Source organism: Protopterus annectens, chromosome 6.part0, assembly GCF_019279795.1.
Source record: "Protopterus annectens isolate FY-2018-M chromosome 6.part0, PAN1.0, whole genome shotgun sequence".
Taxonomy (NCBI): domain Eukaryota; kingdom Metazoa; phylum Chordata; order Ceratodontiformes; family Protopteridae; genus Protopterus; species Protopterus annectens.
The window spans coordinates 101,993,612-102,009,046 of record NC_056737.1 but is presented as its reverse complement, the minus strand read 5'-3'; the positions used below and the strand labels follow the sequence as shown (position 1 = coordinate 102,009,046).

The 15,435-nt window shown below is 43.7% G+C and overlaps 1 protein-coding gene across 3 annotated transcripts in view; it reads right to left on the bottom strand.

Moving 5' to 3' along the window:
• AQR (aquarius intron-binding spliceosomal factor) overlaps positions 1-15,435 on the bottom strand; it is a 2,539,865-nt gene that overhangs the window by 1,850,126 nt on the left and 674,304 nt on the right. For 2 of the 3 annotated variants that reach the window (XM_044073871.1, XM_044073872.1), the window contains exon 14: positions 2,269-2,337. The exons of the other annotated variant lie outside the window; for it this stretch is intronic. In XM_044073871.1, coding sequence (XP_043929806.1) covers positions 2,269-2,337 — 69 coding nt within the window. The remainder of the gene's footprint in view (positions 1-2,268; positions 2,338-15,435) is intronic. 3 annotated transcript variants of the gene reach the window in all.

Here is a 15,435-nt window from a genome sequence, read left to right as displayed (position 1 = left end):
CACAATCTACAACGTAATAGCAGTCGGATGGGTGTAACGGATTACAACTTCGATTTTTCTTTTGGTGATTCGGATGATGAAATTAAACAGATGGGTGCTAGACCTAAACGAGTCATGCCACAGAGAACTTATGTTCACACAGGGGTTTCCCAGCAGTGTGACAAAGGTACTGTTTCTGCGCAAGAATTTCCTAATAATAATAACAAGAAACAGGACAAACATGTTTTTTTTAAAGAATTTCTTAGAGAGTAATTGTGGTTTTGAATCTGATAATCATCTTGAAACTTCAAATGCAGATAAGATACCCAAAGGAACTCTTAAGGACTTTATATATACCTTGGGTAAGAAACTTAACAATATTAATAGTGTAAAACTTGATAATGCATATTTATCAAAATGTATCAAGTCTGGTATAGTACCCCATGGGGTTGAGATTTTTTTAACTACCCAATGGGTCTGGCTTTGAATGATGATATAAAAGATGATTTCAACAGTTTTTTTGATCAGATTGGTATGCAATATATGGAGAAGTTGATTAAATATAACGATGAAAAATTGGTTAAAATGATGCATGAGGTAGAAAAATTAAATGAAGTGATTGTGAAGGATATATTATTTGTACAGTGGGAAAATTTATATATTAAACAATTTAATATGGCTGAGGCCAACAGTAAAAAAGCACAAAGTAGGAAAAACAAAAAATTACAAAGGGACAAGGAACAATACAAAAAAGGTGTGGTATATAGTTGGGACAAAAAAAACATTTTGATTTCAAATACAAAAACACTCAGGTAGATTTTGACAATATATACCATAAACAAGGTGATAGAGATTCAAATTTTCGGAGCAACGGGCAACAATACCATCAGAGAGATTGGAAATGGGGAGGGAACTGGAAGAAACACCAATACTACCAAATAGGCAAACCAACGAAAAATATGGAATACAACAACAATTGGTAAATTTAACATGGGATGTTCAGAGGGGTGAGCTAAATCCAAGTAGTAGGGATGAGTCCACCATTGTAAGGAAAGGTGTTATTAACAGTTACAAGAATTTTAAAATATACAATTACAGAACTCCCACTTAGTACGACCCATTTGCAGTTATTTTCTAAGAGGGTATGAAATACGTACCAACAGTTAATTTCAAAATAGTAGACTGCCTTAGTGAATTTAAATTATATATTAGGAAACTAAATTTGGCAGTGATGTTTCGAAATTCCCACAGTACAGTTACAGACCAACAATTGGTTAATATAGACAGGGACATAAAATCATTAAAAAAGAAAAGCAATTTTATGCCATTGATGAATCCCACCATTTCTATATATGAAAAGGTAGTTACTAAACAGATATACAATTTACAGAATAAGATATGTGACTCAAAAATGAAGTCTAATTTATCAGTGGACGAAATAAAATTATTGAACGACATGAGAAATGATAGAACTATTCATGTAATGAAACCCGATAAAGGGGGTGGGATTGTGATTTACGACAGTATGGTATATGCTTCAAAAATTTTTGATCTATTACATTCTTCAGGAAACTATGAAACAGTTTCCTTAAATGAGATTAATGTAGCGTATAAAAAAATTGACCTTCACATTGAGGAGTTTTGGATAGACAATCGTATAACTAAGGACACCTATAATTGCATCAAAGTTGAACATCCAGTAGTTGCCTCTTTGGTGGGAATTCCAAAAATTCATAAACAGACTGATGACCCACCTTTTCATCCTATTGTATCTGGCAGTCGATCCAAAACTTTCCCATTAGGAGTAGCGGTAGATGTTTCTTTGAAACATATATATAACAAAATTCCACACATTGTGAAAGATTCGTGGGAATTTTTGAAGAACTTTCCCATTAATTCTTACAAACAAGACATCTTGTTTGTTACCATTGATGTCATTGATTTATTTTCCTGTATACCTAAAAATGAAGGTTTAAATGCATTTGCAGACAGCATTAAAAAATACGCTGAAATTGATTAGGATCAAACTTTTCTTTTAATAGATATGATGAGCATAGTTCTGGAGCATAACTATATTTTTTATGAGGGTATTTCAAACAGACCAGAGGGGTAGCAATGGGGGTGGCATGCACCCCCATATTTGCAAACCTGGTCATGTTGCAATGGGAGGAATCCACTATATTTCAGAGTATGTTCATGAAGGACAGCAAGTATAATTCCTGATTTTTGGATGATATTTATATATTATGGGAGGGTACATTGGAAAATTTTCAAGAATTTACAACTTACATATATTCTAGTAGTAGTTATTTGAAGTTCACCTCCAAAATAAGGTTTGGCGTCCTTAGATACATGGATCTATAAAGATGGAAAAAAATTTCAGTCAAGAATATATAGGAAGAATACGTTTTCTAATAATTATTTAGAATATTCTAGCAACCACCCCAAAAAAAGTACAGTTTTGTACCTACCATAAATGTAGATGTTCGAAGATCCACATTGCTGCAGTCCTTACATATGGGTAGTCCTCTGTCCTCGGTCGGCCCGAATACCAAAGTATTAGGCTGACGTCGGTCATGGGCGCTCAGATCTGACATCAGAGCGTCAGGGTATAAAAGCGCATGACCGACGTCATATCCTCAATCTTTTCTTGCCCCAGATGTCAGAAGGTCCTAAAAAGAAAGGCCACAGCCCAAAAACAGGATACCTCCCAAAAACATGCCCAACAACAACCATCACCCAAACCATATAACCATGCCAAACTACAGAGGGAAGGAGGGAGGTTGGACTGCAGCAATGTGGATCTTCAACATCTACATTTATGGTAGGTACAAAACTGTACTATGTTCTTCATCTCACATTGCTGCAGTCCTTACATATGGGTAGAATCCCAAAGCAGAGGTAAAGGGAGGATGGCAAAATCATAAAGCATTAGGGGCTGCTAAAATGCCCTGTAAAATTGCAGTGGCAAATCCAGCCCTAGACTTAGAATAAAGAGGAAGGTGGTAATGCTTGGAAAAAGTATGCACTGAACTCCAAGTGGCTGCTTCCAAAATATCTTTGTAGCTACCCCTTAGAAAGGCAGTAGAAGTGGCAGTAGCTCTAGTGGAATGAGGTCTGATTCCAGCCGGAATCTCCTTACCATGATGGGAATAACAGAAAGAAATACAAAACCCAATCCATTTAGAAATAGTTTGTTTTGAAACAGGTTTTCCTGAGAACCCAAAGCAAAAGAAACAAACAACTGCTGAGACTGCCTGAACCCCTTGGTTCTGCTCAAATAATAACGTAACTGCCTGTGAATATCCAAAGTATGCAAAATCTTCTCCCCTTTATTTTGGGGGTTTGCATAAAAAGTAGGCAAATTAATAGTTTGGTTCAAGGCCACACTAGAAACCACTTTAGGCATAAAGGAAGGATTAGTACGCAAAGATACCCTATCCTTATGAAAAATCGGGAAAGGTTCCACTGCCATAAGGGCCTGTAATTCAGAAACCCTTCTTGCAGAGGTAATGGCCAACAAAAAAGCAGTCTTCCATGATAAATACTTTAACTCGGCAGTAGCTGCAGGCTCAAAAGGTTGTAGAGTAAGCTTTTCCAACACAAAATTGAGATCCCAAGCAGGAGCAGGAGCTCTACGTGGGGGTCTTATGTTCTTTGCCCCTCTAAGAAATTGCTTAAACAAAGGATGGGAAAATAAAGGAGGGTCACAGTCATAGTGAGCAGAAATGGCTGCAGCATGAACCTTTATCGAGGAGAAAGACAAACCCTTGTCCAATAACTCAGTAAGATATTGAAGGGAAACACTTAAATCAGGCTTGGAAACATCAAAGTCCTTCGCTTTGCTCCAAAGAAAAAATCTCCTCCATTTATCAGCGTAAACTTTCCTTGTACTAGGCCTTCTGGCCTCCAAAATAACATTCAAAACTTGTTGTGGAAGCTGAGACCCTCCAGGGTCTAAAACAGAATATGTCAGGCTGTGAGATGCAGAGACTGAATCTTGACATTGAGGAAGTGATTGCCCTCCTGAGACAAAAGATGCGGAATCAAAGGCAGAGGCCATGGAGGCTCCCATACCAAACTCCTCAGTAGTGGGTACCAGTGCTGTCGAGGCCAATCCGGCACTATCAGAATCATGGATGGCTTGTCTATTCTGGCCTTCAGGAGTACCTTGGGAATGAGAGGCAGAGGTGGAAAGGCATAGACATGAAGATTGCTCCAACTGAATGATAGAGCATCCACCTTCCAAGCTGTGGGATGAAACCTTTTTGTGCAAAACTTTGGCAACTGGTAATTCAGTGGAGAAGCGAACAGATCTATGTCTGGAGTCCCCCATAACACTGTCAACTTTTGAAACACATGAGGATCCAGTTTCCACTCGTGAGGATCCACAATTTGTCTGCTCAACACATCCGCTAAGGAGTTCTGTGCTCCTGGTAGAAACCTTGCCTGAAGATTGAGGTGTAAACTGAGAGCAGTCTCCCACAAAATCATCGCTTGCCTGCAAAGAGGGTACGAATGGGTTCCCCCTTGCTTGTTGATGTACCTCATGACAGTAGTGTTGTCTGTTTGAATCAACACCTGTCCTGGGTGAAGTAAATCCTTGAAAGCCATCAATGCAAATTGGACTGCTAACATCTCCTTCAAGTTGATATGCAAATGTTGAAGTCTGACAGGCCACGTGTCTTGCACCCATTTTCCATTGAGGTGTGCTCCCCAAGCCTTGTTCGAGGCATCTGTCGTTAGAATCTGACTCGCCTCTGGTCGGGTCACAGAGAGTCCCTTGTTTAGGTGACATTCCTGAGCCCACCACAAAAATTCTTTCTGAATGCAAGGTATTATCTGAATGACAGTGTCTAGATCTTGGCAGTGTTGTGTCCATACATTTCTGAGATACCATTGAAGCTTCCTCATATGCAGTTTGGCATTGGGAAGCACCAGAATACAAGATGCCATGAACCCCAAGGCTTGAAGGACTGTCCTTGCAGTCAGCCTGGACTGTAGAGACATTTGATGGAAATAAAGAGAAAGGCTTCTTTGTCCGGGGTCAAAAAGGCCATCTGGGAAGCTGTATTCAGTCTCACACCCAGAAAGCACATGTCCTGAGAGGGTACTAGACTGGACTTTGTTTCGATCACAGAATACCCTAGGCATCTTAACACTACCATCACATACTGTAGATGATGCAGAAGTTCGTCTTTGTGTTGTGCAATAATCAGGCAATCGTCCAAATAAGGATAAATCTGAATTCCTCTTAACCTGAAAAAGGCTATCACTGGAGCCAGAACCTTTGTGAACACTCTGGGCAGTAGATAAGCCAAAGGGCAATGCAGAGAACTGATAATGTAAATTTCCAGCCAAACGCAGGTACCTCCTGCAACTGGGCCTGATAGGAACATGAAGATAAGCCTCTTTGAGATCCAGAGTTACCATCCAGTGATCTTTTCCCAACAGAGGTAAAAGCTGTTGTAAAGTCAGCATTTTGAACTTTGGAATGTCCAGATAAGTGTTGAGGATAGATAAATCCAAAATTGGTCTCCACGTGTTCCCTTTCTTTGGTACTAGAAACAGGCGAGAATAAAATCCTAGTCCCACTTCTGACAGAGGAACTGGCTGTATAGCTCCTATTTGAAGAAGTAAAGAAATCTGCTTGTGAGCCTCTATCCTTTGCCGAGGAGGAACGTCTGGCATGCCTTTGAAAGGAGGCAATGTATGGAAATAGAACTTGTAGCCTCGGTTTATAATGTCCAATACCCATTTGTCCTGGGTGACTAAAAGCCAGTTTTGCTTGAAGAGTGCTAACTTTCCTCCCAAAGGAGCTGCCAGGGAAGAAGAATCTGGCAGCTGAAAATGCAGGTCATTGGGCCTGTTTACGAAAGGACTGGCCCCTGCCCTCACCTGCAGATTGTGCAGGTGAACTCCAAGTTCTAGGCCTGAATGTACTGTGAGCTCTGCCCCTGCCACGCCTAGATCTACCCCTAGACTGAGAATCAGAAGAAGGGTAGGTCCACCCCTTAGTAGGCCAATTTCTACTAAACTTTGGAGGTTGCACCTGCAAAAATCTTTAACAGTCTGCATGGACTTAGCCTTGTCTTCCATTTTCTTCAAAACTGACTCCACAGGGGACCAAACAAAACTTCAGACTGTAAAGGGCATCCAGAATTCTAGTTTTAACATGCTCGGACAAATTCTGATCCTTAAGCCAGGCGTGCCTACGAAGAACTGAACCAGTGGCAGCCACCCTAGAAGAGGCCTGTACAGCATCAAAACCACACTGCAAAGAATGCTTACCCACCTGTTCAGAGACATGTACTAAATCCTGCAATTCTTTACACTCTATGCCCTCTGCCAAAGCATCCACTTTAGATTTTAGCTGAGAAAGGAGGCAATTCTGATATTTCAACATATGAATCTGGCAATTCAAAGCCCTCATTGCTAAAGTAGAAGAGGTATACACCTTCTTACCCCATCTATCCAAAGCTCTAGCTTCCTTATCTAGAGGAACCGGATTCTTTACAACAGAAGCTCTAACACCCTTAGGCCCCTGACTAATAGTTTCTGGGTCCGCCCTAGGACTCTTATACAGATATTTATGAGCCTCAGGCACCCTGTAATACCTGTCCGGTTTAACTGGCGCAGGAGGCAAAGAATCTGGATTAAGGGAAGCCTCCGAGAAAACATCTTGAACAACATCCAAAACAGGAGGTATAGCCAAGGGTCTATGCTGTGGTAAAAACAAGAATTCCCTAAGCCTCTTCCGTGAATCAGAGAAATCCTGTCCTTCCCACCTAAAATGCTCCCCCATGGAATGCAGAGTTTCTGAAAATGAAAAATCCTCTGGTGGAGAAGCAGAAGGAGTGGAATCCTCTGCATCAGAATCCGAATAAGGGGTAAATCTTGAATATCTTCAGCAGAAGAGTCTGAGTCATCTGAGGCCTGATCCAAACTTTCCAACTCTGGCTCCACCCTGGGCCTCTTATCAGGAGGGGCATAGAACCTCTAATTAAAGTAATCAAATCTTCTGCCATTTTAAGCATGTGCTTTTTAGGCACAGACCCTGAAGTACCTGGAGGGACACCAGAGGAAGGCAAAACAGACCTGCCCTTAGAAGAAGCCTTAGAAATAGTAGCAGAAGGCCTAACCACCTTAGGCATAGAAGGGAGAACAGTAACCTGAGAGGCCCCTTCAGCTTGACCTGACTCCTGTGAGGCCACATCCTGCAAAATCAAAGTTTCCCCCTGAGACTCAACAGAAACTTCAGCCGGATCCACCTGCTCCACGGTAGTTTCTGCAGGACCGGCGTCCGAAACGGACGAATCAACCTGTCTAGGTTTCAAGGATTTGTCTTTGCGCTTCTTGGAAGCGGGCCGGAGGATCCGACGGCATATTATAATTACACCGCTTACCAAAGACTAACCTAGCACAATCTAACCTTCTTTTATAGTGCGCTTATTAAACCTAGCACAAAATCGACACCACTACGCCGTGGTCCGTCCCAAACAAGGAATGCAAAGAGAGTGATAATCCCTATGCGGTATCTGTTTCCCACAAGAAATACAATTATTCACTTTTTCTGACATCCGGAATTAACTGAGGCAAGAAAAAACAAAAATATTCCCCAACGGGGTACTAAGCCCAACTTGGTTTCGGTCTGAAACTCAGAATACGAAAATTTCAGAACGCCGAACGGCACTTGCAACGCTGCTTCTGCATCGGACCATGCGGCAAAAAAGACTGAGGATATGACGTCGGTCATGCGCTTTTATACCCTGACGCTCTGATGTCAGATCTGAGCGCCCATGACTGACGTCAGCCTAATACTTTGGTATTCGGGCCGACCGAGGACAGCGGACTACCCATATGTAAGGACTGCAGCAATGTGAGATGAAGAACATCTGTTAAGGAATATATTTAAGAGGCAATTAATCAGAGCTATAAGAATGACTTCTTTATACACAGATATGGTGGACGAAACAGAATTTATTAAGTCCCTATTTCTTGACAGAGGTTATGATCCCCGAATGCTGTCTAAAGTAAATACACAGGTGATGACAGAGTGGGGCAAAAAGTATGTAGCATTATTGGGCTTTAATGTGAATAACAAGTATGTACCATTATTGGGCTTTAATGTGAATAACAACGAACACACAGGCAGTAGCCTCAACAAACAATTGGAGTGAACTACAAATTTTAGTAGAGCTTGTGTCATTGAATATGGGCCTCACTCATTCAAGATATTATGACATCTAATTGGAGAATAATTTTAGCTGATGAAGAGGTTATGAAGATAGTAGGAAGTCATCCGTTATTTGTTAACAAAATGGGGCCTAATATTAAAAAATATTTAGAAAGTGGTCCATTTATTCCTAATCCTACTAGTAAACATACTAAGAAGTGTGGTATGTGTAATCTATGCTGTTCCATTAATGAAGGTGAAGGTATAAAATTAAGTAACATCAATAAGACTTATATAAAATTCAAGCAAGGGAACTGTAAATCAAAGGGTATAGTGTATATTGCTAACTGCTGTTCATGTAAGGCTTACTACATAGGTAAGACCAAAAGGCAGTTTTATAAACGAATTTACGATCATTTATATTGCAATTAGGAAGAAGGATGAAAAAAAAATGCTTTGTTTAGACATATACAAAAAAACGGTGACAACCACACCTTTAAATTTGCTATAATAGATAGTATTAAATTAAATCCTAGGGGTGGAGATTTTAAGACATCTTTGTTGTATAAAGAAATGTGGTGGCAGATTTTAACAGATGCCACTATACCCCCAGGATTAAACGATTTTATTTCTATTAAACCACTGCTTAAAATGCATAGTTGATTACTGTAAGGAAATTCAAGTTTTAATTAATTATATATGTTGTGCATGATATATCAGTAATACTAGAATTATTGTTAGGTATGTGTATGTACCTTTAAATGACATTTTTGTATTTTGGAGCCAAAAAGTTTTTAAACAGTGAATGTTTTAGTATTATTGTTCAGTTCTGATGAAGCCCATATATGTGCGGGTGAAAGCGCTTAACTGAATTGGAGTTGCATCGTTTGTGTGTTCAATATTTTATTAAACTTTTTACAGCAACTTTTGGACTTTTAGTTCACATTTTATGGTACTAGTTGTGAAGATTTATAGGCGTCTCAAGATTGTGTAGCATTTTGGTTTAGCTACTTTCTATTTGTTTCATTGTTTACTGGAAAAATGTTCAAAACTATAAATTTAAAACAAACTCCAACAAGCAGTGCTGTATTATGCAAGGGATATAATTTAATTATTATATATTATAATTTAATACAACCGGGAAGGTGAATCAAAGAACTTTTGCATGGTCTTAAAAATATGTGCAAGGAGCCTATGACTGGAAAACAGCCAAAAGGTAAACTTAACCTGCCAACGGACAAATGCTTTTTCTTTGAATGTGGGTTTCAATGCTGTTTCAGTGTATGTGAGTTTCAAAGGCAGAGAAGTTTTAATCTAAGTCTATTTTCATTGTGAAACTGTATTGCTTTGTTTAACAAATGTCTAGCAGTATTTATGCTATAAAATTTGAAATAAAAGTTTTAAATTAAATCCAAATTTCTGTAATCATTGTAGAAGGAAAGCAGAAAACAGTATGCACACACAGTTTTGAACTGTGTTTATGGCAAATGCGAAGAAATTAGAAGTTATGTACCTACCATAACGTTCCATGTTAGTTGTCTTCTCTCGCCTTCTTTCTTGCTGGATGGGTTCGGAGCCGATCCTCGGCTCCGACTCGGCACTTGCTTAGCTTGAGAACTCCTTTTACCAGCTCGAGGCAACCCTATATCCCATGATGCAAGGCGGGACTACCTCAGATCTCGTTTGGTAGCTAACATACCCTGCTAAGGACTAACCTAATATAACTAGGAAAACCAAGTTCATAATAAAGGACTCCTCTAATGAAGGCTCAGGAGGAAACAACCTGAGAAGAGGAAACTCTTCAAGATCTGTCCAGGCCAGGGGAAGGAGGGAGGGATCAAGAAAGAAGGCAGAGAAGACAACTAACATGGAACGTTATGGTAGGTACATAACTTCTAAATGTTAAGTTGTCAATCTCGCCTTCATTCTTGCTGGATGGGACCGGTCCTAGCACCTGTATCCCGGGTGGCTCAATGGAACAGACTCTTGAGAACTGTGGAACCAAAACTGGCCCTGTCCCTAGAGGCCAAATCCAATTTGTAATGAGAGACAAAGGTATGAGGAGTGGCCCAAGTAGCTGCTGCACAAATGGTATCAATGGGTAGTCTATCCTGAAAAGCTGCAGAAGTGGATAGACTCCTGGTTGAGTGTGCTTTCGGTTTAGAAGGTAGTTGCTTGCCTCTGAGCGAATACACGTAAGAAATGGTGGAAGACAACCATCTGGATAAGGTCACTTTTGATACCGGAAGACCTTTCCTGTTTTCTGCATAGGAGACAAATAATTGGTCTGATTTCCTGAATCGTTTAGTTCTATGCAAATAGTACCTGAGCTGACGATGGACATCCAAAAAATGAAGCTTTTGCTCCGCTTTGTCAGAATAATTAGGGAAAAAGACTGGTAAATCGATAGATTGATTAATATTAGTTTGAGAAACAACTCTGGGAAGAAAGGACGGATTTGTTCTCAAGGATACCCTGTCCTTGTGAAAGACCAAGTAAGGGGAATGGATGCAGAGAGCTTGAATCTCGGAAACCCTTCTTGCTGAAGTGACAGCCAGTAAAAATATAGTTTTCCAGGTCAATAATTTCAATGAATATGAAGCAGACGGTTCGAAGGGTGGTAACATCAAGGATGCTAACATTAAATTCAGATCCCATTGTGGAGGAGGATGTTTTATTGGCGGCTTCAGGAGAAACACTCCTCTCAGAAAGGCCTTGCATAGTCTATGTGACATAATGTTATGATCTTGCAAGCCAACATGATACTTGGAAATAGCAGCCAGTTGAACTTTTACTGTAGATGAAGAAGATCCTGACTGAAAAACTTCAGCCAGGAAATCTAAAACAGAATGCACAGGAGCAGTAAAGGGATCAATATTTCTGGAATTTGCCCAAATGGAAAAATGTCGCCACTTGCTAGCATAAACGGTTCTGGTGGACGACTTCAAAGAAGTCACTAAGATATCTCTGACCGGATCAGAGATCATAGGAAGCCTGGCTAGGGAAGGAAGTGGAGCAACCAAGCAGTGAGGTTGAGAGAATGAATGGCCCGGTGCTGTTGACCCGACTGGTGGATCAAAAGATCCGGAACTGGGTCCAGATGCCAGGGCTGCACCAGGAGGTGACGATGCAGAGACGGAAACCAAATTTGTCGAGGCCAGTAAGGGGCAATGAGAATCAACTTGGCCCTCAAAACGGTGGCTTTCTGAATGACTTGTGGAATCAAGGGAAAAGGAGGAAAAGCGTATAGAAGTCCCCGGGGCCAATCCTGGGTTAGAGAGTCTCTCAGGGGTTGGCCTGGTAGGGGAAAGAGGGTGAAAAAGTCGGGGCACTTGTTGTTTTGGGGTGTAGCAAAAAGATCGCAACAAGGTGTGCCCCACTTCAGAAAAATCTGGTCCACTATAGATTGATTGAGAGACCACTCGTGAGGCATGAGAATGGCTCTGCTCAGCCTGTCCGCCAAGAGGTTGGACCTGCCGGGGATGTGCGTTGCTATCAGAAACCGATGAGAGGAGATTGCCCATTGCCAAAGTCTGAGAGCTTCTCGACACAACGGATAGGACCTGGTCCCGCCCTGCTTGTTGATGTACCAGACCACGGACATGTTGTCCGTTTGCACTGCAATAGTCCCCGCCGGAAGAAAGTCGTTGAGGGCTTGCAACGTTAAAAGCACCGCTCTCATCTCCAGGACATTTATGTGCAGATGGTATTCTATGGGTTGCCACGTCCCGTGGACCATCCTGCCCTGATAATGCCCTCCCCACCCGATCAGAGAGGCATCCGTAGTAACTGTGGCAACCGGAGGAGGGGGAACAAATGGTCGGCCCTGATGAAGAAGAGGGGAAGATATCCACCAGTTGAGATGAGTCCTGCACGATTGTGTGACTAAGATTTCGTGACTCATCGGAAGACTGTGGAACGACCACTGAGTGAATAACATCCACTGCAGAAGACGCATGTGGAAGCGAGCCAGTGGTAGAAGAACAATGGCCGCAGCCATAAGACCTAGAACCTTTAGTATCAATCTGGCTTTGACTTTGCTGCTCTGCAATAAAATCCGAACGTATTTTTGGATGTCCAGAATTCTCTGATCTGTTAGTCTGGCTAACATTTTGACGGTGTTTAATTCTGCCTATAAAGGTGATAGATTGGCAAGGCCGCAGAGAAGATTTTTCGAAATTCACTGAAATTCCCAAACTCTTGCATAGCTGCAGAGTGTAGTCTCTGGTCTGAAGAAGCTGACACCTGGTGGTGGCGGAGAGGAGCCAGTCGTCTAAATAAGGAAACACCTGGAATCCTTAACGTCTCAGATGAGCTGTGACCACTGCCATGCATTTGGTAAACACTCTGGGGGCTGAAGTGAGGCCAAAGGGCAGGGCTCTGAATTGATAATGACTGGTCCCTAGCCGAAAGCGGAGAAACCTTCTGGAGCGCCTGTGAATCTTTATGTGATAGTATGCGTCCTGAAGGTCTATCGAGCACATCCAGTTGTCCTTGCCCAGAAAGGGCAGAATGGACTAAAGCGTGACCATCCGGAATCTTGCCTTCTTGACAAATCTGTTTAGACTGCTCAGGTCTAATATTGGTCTCCAATCTCCCGTCCTTTGGGGACCAAAAAGAATCTCGAGTAGACGCCGGATCCTACTTGGTCTGCCGGAACAGTCTGGACGGCTCTTTTTTCTAGGAGCTTTGAAACCTCCTGTTCTGCCAAATCCCTTTGACCGGGTAAGATGTCTGGAAGGGATTGTTGAGGTACGGGATACCTTTCGAAGGGGATTTTGTAACCCTCGGATATGATCGACTGTACCCACATATCTTGTGAAAGGGAACGCCAGGCTACTGGGTACAGCGAAATCCTTCCCCCGACTGCCTCCAAGGGTGAACAGTCGGGCAACACCTCAGGGGTGCTGAAAGGGCTTCTCAGGAAGAGACTCCCTGTTGCCCTGGTTCTGAGGACCCCCTCTGCCCCTAGGGCGGCGTCTATTATTGTTACCCCCTCTGCCTCTGGGGGTAAACTGACCACGTGTGTCCGGCGCAGCTCCTTGGGCTTTACGGAACCACATCTTCCCTCCCTTCTGACCCTTGGGATAGGGTCTAGAAGGGGTGGAAAATGGACTCCAACGGCAGAAAGAGTTTTGCCGTCCTGCTCACACCTGGTCAAGGTTTCCTTCACCTGAGGTCCGAACAAAGCCGAACCGTCAAAGGGGATATTGGTGAAGGACGCCTTAAAGGGGTCCGCAAAATTACAAAGCCGCATCCAGGCTTGACGTCTAAGAGCCACTCCTGTGCCTGCGGCCCTGCTCGCTCCATCGGCTGCATAGGATATGAGCCGCATGGAGGAGTTGGTTAAGGAATTCAGGATTGCTAGCTGTGAGGCAATCTTTTCTTGAGCCCCAGCAGCAGAAGGATCCTGGACCACTTCACCTAGTTCCTTGAGAATATCTCTTTGAAGCCTGGTGAAGTGACAAAGGTAGTTCAACGAACGCATAGCAAAGGTCGCTGAAGAAAACATCCGCTTTCCATACCTGTCCATGGTCCTAGAATCTTTGTTAGGAGGATGGACAGGTACTGAAGGATCCGCAGTTCCTTCTTGGTGGCCGCCACCACCATAGCATCCACAGAGACGCCCTTGGAAAGAAACTGCTTGTCTGTAGGGGCCGTAATAAATTTGGATGGTCTCCTGGGGACAGGTTCCACAGAATCTGGAGCTGCCCACGCCTTCCGAGCCACTACCTGCATAAGTGGGTCGAAAGGCGGAGACACCCAGGAGGTGGAGGGTCGGGATCCAAAAGCCTCCAGGTATACCGACTCATCCTCGGAGGGGTCAATGGAGGGCCAATTCCCCCTCTGTTTGAGGAGCTCAAGGATGTCTGAAAAGGAGACCTCCTCAGAGGGGGATTGTGGGGAACCCTCCGACTCATCTAAGTCGGTATCAGATGTAGTAGACTCAGGGGAGTCTGTGTGTTTCCTCTTACACGTCCTCTTCCGAGGGGGTTCCCCTGCAGGGTCAGGAGAAACCTCGGAAGAGGAAGATATTCCCAATGGGGAAACCTGGGGCGATGGATCCCTGGGCCTGAGACCAAGAGGCTGGCAAGAGGCATCTACAGGCACCGAAGAGGGAGGAGCTAAAGGGATGGACCGTTGACCTGGCTCAGGTGCCAGGACACTCCTCATCACCTCAAAGGCTCCTCCCGGGAGGCCGGAATATTCCTGCCCGAGGAAATAGGAATTCCGGCTCCACTGGGTGGTAAGGCTCCGAGGCCGATGTCGGTGCCGAGCTTACCAAAGCCGAAGCCCCGAGAGGGAGAGCGGGGTCGGACAAGGGTCCGATGTCACTAGCCCCCTCGGAGCCGACAAGGGAAACTCGACGACCGGATCCCTCCAAGGAAGGTCTCATGGAGGAGATCGGAGCCGAAAAAGGATGTATCGGCTCCGGCGCCGACACAGTCGCTGTCCCGAGAAGCTCCGGCTCCGAACTCTGGTGGGGAGTTGGAGGAGGAAGTTCAAGGGGTGAAGCAATAGCCGAAGTCTGCTGAGACGGGCTATGGAGCATTTGGGCCAGTGCCTGCGACTTCAACAGCCTGCTTACCACCCTCTCTAAATCGTGGTCAGACAGCCTGGAAGATCTCGAAGATCGGCTCCGATGACTCCGCTCCGACAAAAGAGGAGACCCCGGAGCCGAGTGGATAGATTCCAAAGAAGGGGACCGAGATCTCTTCTTGGATGAAGTCATCGGAGCCGACGTCCTCTGGGTTCCAGATGGAGCCGAAGGCTTCTCGGCTCTGATACTGGATAATATGTCGGCTCCAGCCGGAGCCGACAAGGCAACAGCAGATTGGGTGTCAGAACCGATCGGAACCGACCCTATCACCTGAGAAGAAGAAAGATCGGCCCGCCGAGCGATCTCGACTCCGAAGGAGTCGGAGCCACCGGGGAAGGCTTGGAAGCTGTAGCCTGACCCTTAGATGGCTTGGAAGGTTTACTGAACCCAGGTTTAGTGGGTGAACCTTCCGGCTTTAGTAAGCCACGGAGGATTAATTTATTCCTCCTTTCCTGCAGGACTCGCTGGCTAAAAGAGTGACACAAAGCACAGGAGTCCTGCAGGTGTAAAGGCCCCAGGCAGTAAACACAAGAAGTGTGACCGTCTGTCAGAGACATTTTCTGACAGCACGAGTCACACTTCTTGAAGCCTGAGACCTTTACTTCCTTAGACATCGTCCAAGAAAAAGAGTAACAAAAATACTCACACACACACCCCAAAACAGTCACACAATTAATCC